This window comes from Giraffa tippelskirchi, chromosome 8, assembly GCF_054371585.1.
Source record: "Giraffa tippelskirchi isolate mGirTip1 chromosome 8, T2T-mGirTip1v1.2.pri, whole genome shotgun sequence".
Lineage (NCBI taxonomy): Eukaryota > Metazoa > Chordata > Mammalia > Artiodactyla > Giraffidae > Giraffa > Giraffa tippelskirchi.
Window position 1 is genome coordinate 158703769 of NC_137282.1, and position 12060 is coordinate 158715828.

Genomic DNA, 12060 nt, shown 5'->3' on the forward strand with positions numbered 1-12060 from the left:
ATATGGAAGATCAAATGCATTGCCCTTATGTTAGGCAGTGAAATTCACCCCATACTGTCTCTTCCTTCAAAAAGAATGCCCTTGATGGTCCACAGAAAATAAAGGTACTCTGAGAAAATCATGACCTTCAACTACCAGAACTTTTGTGATGAGATAGTACTGATAGTTGAGGGCAGACCGATCCATTTATTTCCCTTATTATAAGTATTCAGTGACAAAGCTACAGAAAAATAAGGAAGCATCACATCATAAATGTGTTAAGTTGCTTTAGTCGTGTCCGACTCTTTGCGACCATGTGGACTGTAGCCCGACAGGCTCCTCTGTCCATGGGATTCTCCAGGCAAGAATACTGGAGTGGGTTGCCATTTCCTTCTCTAGGAGACCTTACCCATGCAGGGATCGAATCTGTGTCTCTTACATCTCCTGCATTGCAGGTGGGTTCTTTACCACCAGCGCCACCTGGGAAGAAGTCCACCTTGTAGGAGGGCTGTGGAAATACTCAGGTTTGTGGAAAGGATCCCCTCTAAGAGATACAATGAAACTTAGTGATCCTTTCTTGCCATGGAGGAAACAAATGAGTCCCAAGCTACACATTACTGGGCAAAAGTTCTCTCCTATAATATACAGCACAAGAAAGGCAATGAAAGATTAAAATGACCGCTGCTGTCAGATAAATTCCTGCATTTGTTAACCTATGGCTCTGATCCTCCTCTTCAATCATTATCAGTGACTAGGTTTTATCTTATTCAAATACTTATTTTGGGAGGAGGGGACTGTCAGGGTAACTTCACGTGACATTTCTATCTTGTGAGATAGGCCAGAAAGAAGTTGCTTTAGTGTCCAAAGACTGGCTTCTTATTTATATTGTTACGGGTGACACAGTGGTGCCTGGTGTTTTACACCAGGAGTTTAGATTATGCTTGGGAGCCTAGAACTATTTCTCGTGCACAAAATGATACTTGTGTTTTACGTATTTATCTGATGAGGTTCAGTCAATCTTCAAATGCTCTTTTCTCCTCTATGGAAATAAGCTGTAATCTGAGTGGTAGAAATAGTTGGGATAAAGTCTTAAGACAGATAGTAATAATAATTGTGTGCATTCACATTTTGTGAGCACTTTTATATTCATTATACAAGCTGACAAGTGCATCAACTCTATGAAGAAGATGCTTATAATTTTGTTTTTTATGGGTGAGGAAATTTAAGTGCATGGAAAGTAAGATACAAAAGAAGAAGTGACTTGCCCAAGATCACAGGAAAATTGATGGTATCACTGAGTAAGATCAAGTTAGTATAAGAAGAGCATTAATTTTCACTTCTAAATGCAGGGATAAAACTGATGAAATTACTGTAATAGCATCACTTCAGCTTCATTTTTAAATGAAGATCAGAAACAGGTTTCTGATTCCCTTTTTCTTCCTCTGCTTCACTTAGCTCTTATTCTCTTATCACAAAGGTTACTCGCAGCCAACTAGCCAAATGAAAAGTATGGCTTGATTAAGAATCTCTTTTGTCAGTAATTTGTGCCTAATGTCTTTAGCTCTCCCATGGGCTGTTGTAGAAAATGGTAAATCTGGTTTAAATGAAACCTGATCCTGTTAATGGTTTAATAGCAGCTGCCACAGGGTTGTGGCATTTTTCAACAGATGCTTCTGCTTCATTTTAAACATAAACCAAGCCTTGGAATATTTACATAAATCATATAAAATATCCCTACACACTTTTGGTTAAATATATTGTTATAAAATAGTCTTAAAGAAGTCCCTATCTTTGCCCCTTTATAATTATCCACAGAGAATTAAAAAAAAAAAAAACAGGCTATACTCTATTTAAAAAAAATAGATTATTCATGTCTTGCACTTGCCTAAAAATTTTTTTAAAGGCTGAAGAATGGGCTCCATCTCTCGTCTGGGGACATGAACCGTGCTTGGTTGATCCCATGGTTCTGTCCATCTTTAGGCCTAACACTATTTATTCAGCACTGACAAATTGCTTACACAATGATGTGCATTCTAGTGTCAACTGAAATGCACAGAGTAGTCACAAAATTAAATGGGACACTTTTTCTTTGAAAAGGTAGACTTTGGAATAGTACTTCAAGCTATCATTCTGCATAGGCTTAGTTTCTCTGGCATATGTTTGTTTAACCATTTTTTTAAAAAAGCATTTCTTCTGGTCAAAGCACTTGTGCTGGATACACAAATGATACAAAGATAAATGTCAGGCAAAATAAAACAATGACTGGTTCCAAACCGGGAAAGGAGTACGTCAAGGCTGTATGTTGTCACCCTGCTTATTTAACCTCTGTACAGAGTACATCATGCGAAATGCTGGGCTGGATGAAGCACGAGCTGGAATCAAGATTGCTGGAAGAAATATCAATAACCTCAGATATGCAGATGACACCACACTTATGGCAGAAGTGAAGAGGAACTGAAGAGCCTCTTGATGAAAGTGAAAGAGGGAAGTGAAAAAGCTAGCTTAAATCTCAACATTCAAAAAACTAAGATTATGGCACCTGGTCCCATCACTTCATGGCAAATAGATGGGGAAACAATGGAAACAGTGACAGACTTTAGTTTCTTGGGTTCCAAAATCACTGAAATTAAAAGACGCTTGCTCCTTGGAAGAAAAGCTGTGACCAACCTAGACAGCATTAAAAAGCAGAGACATTACTTTGCCGACAAAGGTCTGTCTAGTCAAAGCTATGGTTTTTCCAGCAGTCATGTATGGATGTGAGAGTTGGACCATAACTCTTCATCTGAGTGCTGAAGGATTGATGCTTTTGAAGTGTGGTGTTGGAGAAGACTCTTGAGAGTCCCTTGGACTGCAAGGAGATCCAACCAGTCAATCCTAAAGGAAATCAGTCCTGAATATTCATTGGAAGGACTGATGCTGAAGCTGAAGGTCCAATACGTTGGCCACCTGATGAGAAGAACTGACTCATTTGAAAAGAATCTGATGCTGGAAAAGACTGAAGGCAGGAGGAGAAGGGGACAACAGAGAATGGGATGGTTGGATGGCATCACTTACTCGATGGACATGAGTTTGAGCAAGCTCTAGGAGTTGGTGATGGAGAGGGAAGCCTGGCGTGCTGCAGTCCATGGGGTTGCAAAGAGTCAGACATGACTGAGCAACTGAATTGAATTGAATGACCAAAGATAGAAATAGTTAAAAGAGATACAAGCTCAAGCAAAAATGAACTGAAAGTACAGTGTACCTCTTTAGTTAGCATATTACAGGTTTGAGTCCTAAGAATCATATGAGGCAGAATCTTGAACTGGCAGGGTAGAATCTGTCTTGTTTTTTGGATCGTATTTTCATGGTGGTATGTTTGCCTCAATAACCTTGGGCTATAACCATTATTTATGTAAGTGCATCCAATGCTGTGTTTTTAAGGACAAATAATAACAGTACAAATCAACTCTTTCATGCTCGTACTCAGTCAATGAGTTGTGTCCAACTTTTTGTGACCCCAAGGACTGTAGCCTGCTAGGTTACTCTGGCCATGGGATTCCCCAGGCAAGAATACTGGAGTGGGTTGCCATTTTCTTTTCCAGGTACAAAGCAACTCTTAACTCTAAATGATCTGTAGGTATCACTGACTGTGATGTGTTTCTAAATATCAGTATTCCAATCTTCCTTTGTCCTCATGTCTGTCGTAGGTACTCCCGCCTAAGAAGGATGTGAAACTTGGCATGGCTTTCTTGTTTGAACTCTTTCTCCTTCATGGGAAGTATACTTATCTCCACCAGGTTGTGGGCTGGGCAACCTTCCCTTTGTATGATAGCAGTATGGATGTGGTGGAAGGAAAATTCAAGTGTCCACTTCTCCGAGGACATTATGATCAGAAAGTTGACAACTTCAAGAAAACTGAAGATCTGATTTGCTTGGACCTGGACCACTGGCTGTGCAATCTCTATTTTCAGGTTTGCAATGGGATTTTGTTAGTGGGAAAAAGAATGTAAAGATTTTCCAAAGCTGCTTTTCTCTAGCCTTTAGCTATTGAAAATTCCAATAAGTATCAATATCAAAAACCTATAATAGGAGTTATCTCAATATTGATTTTTCATTGTTGTTCTCAGTCGCTCAGTCATGTCCAACTCTTTTGTGACCCCATGGACTGTAGCCCACCAGGCTCCTCTGTCCATGGGATTTCCCAGGCAAGAATACTGGAGTGAGTTGCCATTTCCTACTCCAGGGGAACTTCCCAATCCAGGGATTGAACTCACATTTCTTGCATCTTCCGCACTAGCAGGAGGATTCTTTACCACTATTGATTTCTCATAATGCAGATTAAATTGATGTCTACAAACAAGGGACAAAATTCTAGAGTTAGTAGAAATCTTAGGATAATTTAATCCAAACTTCTGTCTTATGAATCAGGACAGTTATCTAAGTCCCTGATTTCTCAGTTTGCAGTCTGTTGTTGCTGGAGCAGACTGGTCTCAGCAACGTTGGGCAGGGGTTGTATTTCTTTTTTGAGAGTTCTTATTGAGCTTCTGTTTTATGTTGGAAATTGCTTGTTCCAGAGATATAAAACAGATAGACGTGGTCTCTGCCTTCTGGATGCTTGACATTTATTTGATGAGACTGACAATAGATAGCCCACATTTCCACAGGATGAAAGTGGACATTAGAAATCTCTCTTTACCATACACGTGGCTTCAATGTATGCTGCCTTGTTTATGTCAGAAATTAAAATAATAAAAAAAAACTTGGGTACTCATCACTAATTTGTGTAGGTTTGGCATTCTGTTTTTTAACCAAGCCTTTTAGCAGAACAGCTGTTGCATAAATTCATTTTAGGCCAACACCATGGAGGATCCAAAAAAGAAAATAGTAGCATACATGAAATATAAGGCATCCCAACACATTTTGGTCTATTTATTTTTGTCCTATATGTCCACATTTGTTCTACCTCTTTATGTTGTTTTTCCAGAGTGCTTATATCATCAAACGCTATGAGTTTTCTTCCTTACCATTGATTTTTTTTCAGTCTACCTACCTATCTACCTACCTGAGGTAAACAGTAAATATGGACATGTTCAGAAAACATGTGTAGTTTTGACCTATCATCAGCTACATATCCTTCTTATGTGATGATTTTCTTGTGTTCTATTTAAGTTTAATTAACTGACTTTTTTTCCTTTTAGCTTATTCAGTTACAATGTTTTGTCGAGATATATTTTTGTTGCTCTCTAGTCATACTATTAAGAAAACCACTCTTGGATGAATACGTGCCCTTCTAGTCATCCTGGGAATAGTGGCATCTTAAAAATAAATCTGCTTTCCCAGGTGGCTCAGTGGTAAGGAATCTGCCTGCAAATGCAGGAGATGCAAGAGATGCAGCTTCAGTTTCTGAGTTGGGACGATCCCTTGCAGAAGGAAATGGCAGTCCACTCTAGTATCCGATTCTAGTCCCATTCCCAGTTATTTTGATTTGTTTTGAAGTGAACCTCAGGGTCACAAGTTTTTAAAAGTTTCTAAGGATTAGAAACATTGATATAAATAAGTGTGAAAACGAAGATCATAAATGAATCAAAGGAGTTATTGAAAAATCACCCAAAAAAATTTTGAAGAAAACCCTCAATAAAACTATATATCAAATTAGTGACCTGAATACTATACATAGAGATCAAAATGAAATGAAAATGAAAATATAGCTGTAAAAGAAAATAAATTTTGGCGTACGTTTATTAGATAATGTAAAAGGCATTTATAATTTTTCATTAAAACTATCATTGTTACCTAACATTCAGTGTTCTATAAATTATGGCATGGACTTTGTTTCATAAAAGATAATTTAGGTAGCACAGGTATTGATAATAAAGAGATACACATTTTATATTTGAGATAAAATAAAAAAGTGATGTTTAAATTTTACAAGGTCAGAAAAAATGATTATTTGGTAAACAGCATTAGAACAACTTGATTTCAGTAAAATCTACTTTATTTGAAAACATTGATAACTTTTTTTTCTCCTATTTAAAAAAAAATCTTAGTGAAATAAGTAACATTATGATTTATCTGTAGAGCTCTCTGGCCATTATTCACTATAAATGGACATAATTGTCCACTAGCTTCCTTATTTGAAAGACAATAACAGAAATTTTCTTCCTGTGTATATTTCATGGGGGGTTGGTGGGCGGAAGTGAGTCTTACTAATGAGAATAGTACTGTTATTCAAGCACATGCTTTTCTGACTGTGAGGCAAAATAAGTATGAATGTAGATGAGTCTCTTTCATGAGGATGAACATAAAAACATTCTTATCTCGAAACCCTATTTTCCTCTATGTGAAATTCTAAAATATATGACTTTTTCTAATATGAATTTTCACAAATGCAAACATTTCTGAACAAGAAAATTTTGAGTAGCCTTTTAGAGTTACTCAGGAAGAGGATAACCTGAGTTTGGGAAGAGAAAAGAGATAGATAGATACTGGAGCAGAAAAATGGTTTTGCCATGCAGACTTAGAAGAGATGAAAGGAAACAAGCAAAGTCAGATAGATCTTAATCATTTCCCTCTGTTGTCTCTTCACTTAAGGAAACTGTCACAGTCAGAGGGGCTGCTGAGCCAGGCTGTGTGGCTCAGCCATGACCTCATGCATTACTCACGTGGCTAATAACCCTGAGCTTTAAGGAGGAGACTGGGAGCTGTTCTGATTTAGCTCCCAAAGCATGTATGAAAGAATGTAAAAGGGAAAATTATGCAAGCAAGACAGCCTTTCACTTTTTCCTAGAAAAGCTTTTCTATCAAGTCCTCTCTTTTCTGAATACTTCATTTCCTGTGTCAGTGATTCTTTCCACCAGGATTTTATTATTAAAATTTTAAACACAGAGAAAAGTTGAAAAAAACTGCATACTGATTCTACAATATGCTCATTTAATTTTAAGCTTAAAATGTTGTTTCTTGAAGATAGTAAATACTTGCTATTAAATGAGTATTTGCTAATTTTATTCCAGCATGACTATTAGACAACTATTTGAAATAAGAAATTGAAAAATAAGAACAAAGAAACTAATAAACACACAGAGCAGGAACATTTTATGTAAGCCTGTTATTACAAAAAGTGCATTTTTATAGTGCAGCAAAACAAAAAAAAATGTGCGTTTTAGAAAAATTGGATTCATCATTGACCTTTTGGATTTTGCACATAATGTCGTTCCAGAGAGATAATTGTGTGTTATGTTTTCAACAGTTTGGATAACAGATCCATCTCTTAATAGGTAATTAAACTTCCTCTACATTCGAATGATCAAGAAAACCACAAAAGGCATATTCAGCTTCCCCCTGAGTTTCCAGATTGTTTAATGGCTGAAGCAGAATCAAGTGTGGATAATATAGAGAAAAAGAATTGTTCCTCAAGGAGTGATGGAGCTAAATCCTTCTCACACTCATCCCAAGGTTAGTTCACATTTTATTGGCATCTTATTACTCATATTTCAAGTTCTGATATATTATATAAAACTGAGAAAGAAAGAAGTGATATTAGTGTATTTATCTCTATACCATGTCATTTAAAGAGAAGGTAATCATTGACAAGATTTCATACTGCACAATTATAAATTATATAATAAAATTGGAAGCATTGAAACACAAGTCTTTCTCCATGATTTCTTGCTCTAAAATATGTTTTCAGTTTTTTGAGGAACAATTGTAACTTTTTAGATTCTTAGTCCTAAATTTCAATCTTTCTTGCATGCTCAATGAAACAGAATTGCTTTCAGAAAAAAGTTCTCAAATAATTTAATCTACTCTATAAGCCTTTTCTTTCAAAGACTTGTTTAATCAAGCACTGCATGAGCAAATAATGCTTTTGAAATATTCAATATATACAAGTTTCAGTTTATAGAAAGAAGCTAGCCATGAGTTCTCACACAGTAGGTCTCTTCATGAGACTTCCTTGATTTGAAAGCTTAACACATTTATATTTGGTTTTTATCAGATGTGTGAAATCACCAATTATGACTGAATCTGCCCATTTCTCTTATATATTTTTAGCGTGCTTTAACTACTCATCCATCACTTCTCTGTATTTACATCTTATCGTTGGCTATGCTTTTAATTTCACTTATTAAACAGAGAATCTAGTTTTTATTTTTTTAACTCTCAATAGAAAATTAATTTACTGACACATTTGATCAGTATCCATGCTTTATAATATTTTTAATATAGCATGTCTTTAGTCTGGTTCCATTTTTCTTCTGGTTGAAATAAATCTTTAGTAATTAATTTAAAGTTTGAATCTGTGAATGCTAAACTCTCTTAGTCTTTGCATGTCTGCAAAAGTCTATTTTTTCTAATTTTTGGTAGATCATTTTTACATGTATAAAACTCTAGGGTACTAATAATGTTCCCTCACTGTTTTCTCCACCATATTCTCATGTCTGTTGTGGCTGATGAAAAATAGGTATTAAGTGGATAGCCACTGATGGATTCTAGGAAGGTGAGTGATGTATTTCACTTCTGTTTTAGGCAGATCCTTCTGGTAAGTTTTAAGAGGATTTATTTGAGAAAGGCATGGCTAGAAACAGATCAGTTAGGAAAAGTTTGGAGCAGTCCAGGCAACAGATGAGGATCTGAATTAGGGCAGAGATAGTAAAGGTGGAGAAGAGAGTATAGATTCTCAAAGTATTAAAGAAGTGTAATAGAATGACCATAGGACTAACAATAAGAATATCCTTGTTAGTTGGATATGGATGGTGAAGAAGAATTAAGGATGATTCTTTCTTAATTTATTTTATACCATGGCTGGATATGGATATCAACCAGCAAATAACAAGAAATAAAGGGAGAAGGACAGGATTAGAAGAAAAGCTGTGAACTTGATTTTGGACCTACCGAGTTTGAAGTTTCTACATTATATCCAAGTATAAATGTTTGGGGGGTCTTTGGAAAAAATGCACATGAAACTTGAGAGAGAGATGGAAGTTTGGGAAGGAGAATATGTCCATTGGAGAGGCATAAACACCTAGATTTTAGCTGAATCTGCTAAGTGGTAGGTTTCAAACTGGGAGAGTGTGTAGAATGATGGAAGTGTTGGGATGAGGGCAAAACTCAGGAAAACAGCCATGTTTCAGAAGGATGCTAGAACCCTACTATAATCAAACCCAAAGTCTGAACTATTTAACATCCTAGATGACATCCATCTTCCTTGTCTCGTTCTACCTAACAACTGGGTAACACAGAGCTTCGTATTCAGCTGCCAGTGATAAAATTTCTTTAGCTGTGCCCAGAGTTTTCCAAATCCCTTGGAGACTTTTTGCCTTGTTGGGCCAAGTAAAACTCCACTGACTGCAACTCATTTTCTAGAACCCCACTTCCTTCCCTAACAGACAATTATAGCACAAGTCCTGGGCTATTATATTTGCACCTGTCCTATTTGTCTACAAGTGAACCATTATCACCACCCCATGATTACTGAGACACTGCCACACCCAGAGAATTCAGTGGCATTTTATAGAGTCATGTGTACCTGGACAGGCTATGTTGAAATTTTACTCATAGAATTCTCATATATTGAATTCTGTCAGCTGGCTTTAAATGGGTATTTGTGAAACTAAATTAGAAATGAGATATATATTGAAGCTAGGTAATAAATGCCAACACTATAAAGTGACTTGATTAATGTGTACTGTTTCTCACACCTGAGGACTTAGATTGACTATACTTGCAGCCTGAGAGAGTAGGAGGAGATCAATGTCACCATCTGGGTTTTGAGAATAATTTGCCGAGTGTGCTGTCCTCAACATGTACACCTTTGAACTGGCTGTAAGCATTCTAGGTTGGAATTTAATAGGTTTAAGGCTTTGATTTTTTATTTTTAATTTATTTACTTTTAATTGAAGGGTGATTGCTTTACAATATTGCTGTGATTTCTGCCATACATCAACATGAATTATCCATAGATGTTGGGCTTCCCTGAAGGCTCAGATGGTTAAGAATTGAATCCAATGCAGGAGGCCTCAATTCTATCCCTGGGTTGGGAAGACCCTCTGGAGGAGGGCATGGCAACCCACTCCAGTATTCTTTCCTGAAGAATCTCACGGACAGAGGAACCTGGCAGGCTACAGTCCACTGGGACACGAAGAGTCAGACACAACTGAGCGATTAAAGCACAGCATAGAACATACCTACGTCCTTCCCTGTTGAACCTGCCTCCCATCTGCCACGCTTTCTCACTCCTCTAGGGTGTTACAGAGGCTTGATTTGAGTTCCCTGATTCATACAGCAAATTTCCATTGGCCGTCTATTTTACATATGGTAGTGTATATGCTTTCATGCTACTCTCTCCAATCGTCTCACTCTCTCCTTCCTTATCCCCGTGATTTTTTATTTTTAAAATTATTCAGTTCAGTTCAGTCACTCAGTCATGTCCGACCCCATGGACTGCAGCACACCAGGCCTCCCTGTCCATCACCAGCTCCCGAGGTTTACTCAAACTCATGTCCATTGAGTCGGTGATGCCATCCAACCATCTCATCCTCTGTCATCCCCTTCTCCTCCTGCCTTCAATCCTTCCCGGCATCAGGGTCTTTTCAAATGAGTCAGTTCTTTGCATCAGGTGGCCAAAGTATTGGAGTTTCAGCTTCAGTATCAGTCCTTCCAATAAATATTCAGGACTGATTTCCTTTAGGATGGATTGGTTGGATCTCCTTGCAGTCCAAAGGACTCTCAAGGGTCTTCTCCAACACCACAGTTCAAAAGCATCAATTCTTCAGCACTCAGCTTTCTTTATAGTCCAACTCTCTCATCCATACATGACTACTGGAAAAAACCATAGCTTTGACTAGGCTGACTTTTGTTGGCAAAATAATGTCTCTGGTTTTTAATATGCTGTCTAGGTTGGTCATAGCTTTTCTTCCAAGGAGCAAGCATCTTTTAATTTCATGGCTGCAATCACCATCTGCAGTGATTTTGGAGCCCCCCAAAATAAATTCTGTCACTGTTTCCACTGTTTCCCCATCTATTTGCCATGAAGTGATTGGACCAGATGCTATGATCTTAGTTTTGATATTTCTTCCATCAATCTTGATTCCAGCTTGTGCTTCTTCCAGCCCAGCGTTTCTCATGATGTACTCTGCATATAAGTTAAATAAGCAGGGTGACAATGTACAGCCTTGATGTACTCCTTTCCCGATTTGGAACCAGTCTGTTGTTCCATGTCCAGTTCTAACTGTTGCTTCCTCATCTACATACAAATTTCTCAAGAGGCAGGTCAGGTGGTCTAGTGTTCCTATCTCTTTTAGAATTTTCCAGATTTTGTTGTGATCCACACAGTCAAAGGCTTTGGCATAGTCAATAAAGCAGAAATAGATGTTTTTCTGGAACTCTCTTGCTTTTTCATTAATCAAACGGATGTTGGCAATTTGATCTCTGGTTCCTGATTTTTCTAATTCAGCTTGAACATCTGGAAGTTCATGGTTCATGTACTGTTGAAGCCTGGCTTGGAGAATTTTGAGCATTACTTTGCTAGCATGTAAGATGAGTACAATTTTGTAGTATTTTGAACACTCTTTGGCATCGCCTTTCTTTGGGATTGGAATGAAAACTGATTTTTTCCAGTCTTGTGGCCACTGCTGAGTTTTCCAAATTTGCTGGCATATTGAGTTCAGCACTTTCACAGTATCATCTTTTAGGATGATGATAGTGGAGCTACCAAAGCTAGTGGAGGCAATGGAATTCCAGCAAAGCTATTTCAAATCCTAAAAGATGATGCTGTGAAAGTGAGGTACTCAGTATGCCAGCAAATTTTAAATTATTTCGTGGGATCAATTAGCTGATCAGGACATTTATACACTTGTAGAGTATGTTTTTAAATGATCTTTAATAGTTTAATATATTTAGAAAATTATTTTTGTTCTCAGTTTAATAGGTTAATTTTTAGCAGGTTATGTTAAAGGATATTTTTATTACCTCTTATTTTATGTCTTGAAATTTTGCTAAATTTAATACAATATAAATTCAATTATTGTATAAAATATTGATATGCACCTAAAAAATCAAAAGCATTTATTTTATAAAAATAAAATTAAAAAGTTTATTACAACCATG

General features: G+C 37.0%; 1 protein-coding gene across 1 annotated transcript in view; it reads left to right on the top strand.

Annotated features, from left to right (window-relative positions):
- The window catches only part of LOC145519051 (uncharacterized), a 238044-nt gene that overhangs the window by 85745 nt on the left and 140239 nt on the right, over window positions 1-12060 (top strand). The window contains 2 exon segments of the mRNA XM_081524284.1: window positions 3666-3929; window positions 7233-7410. Coding sequence (XP_081380410.1) covers window positions 3666-3929; window positions 7233-7410 — 442 coding nt within the window.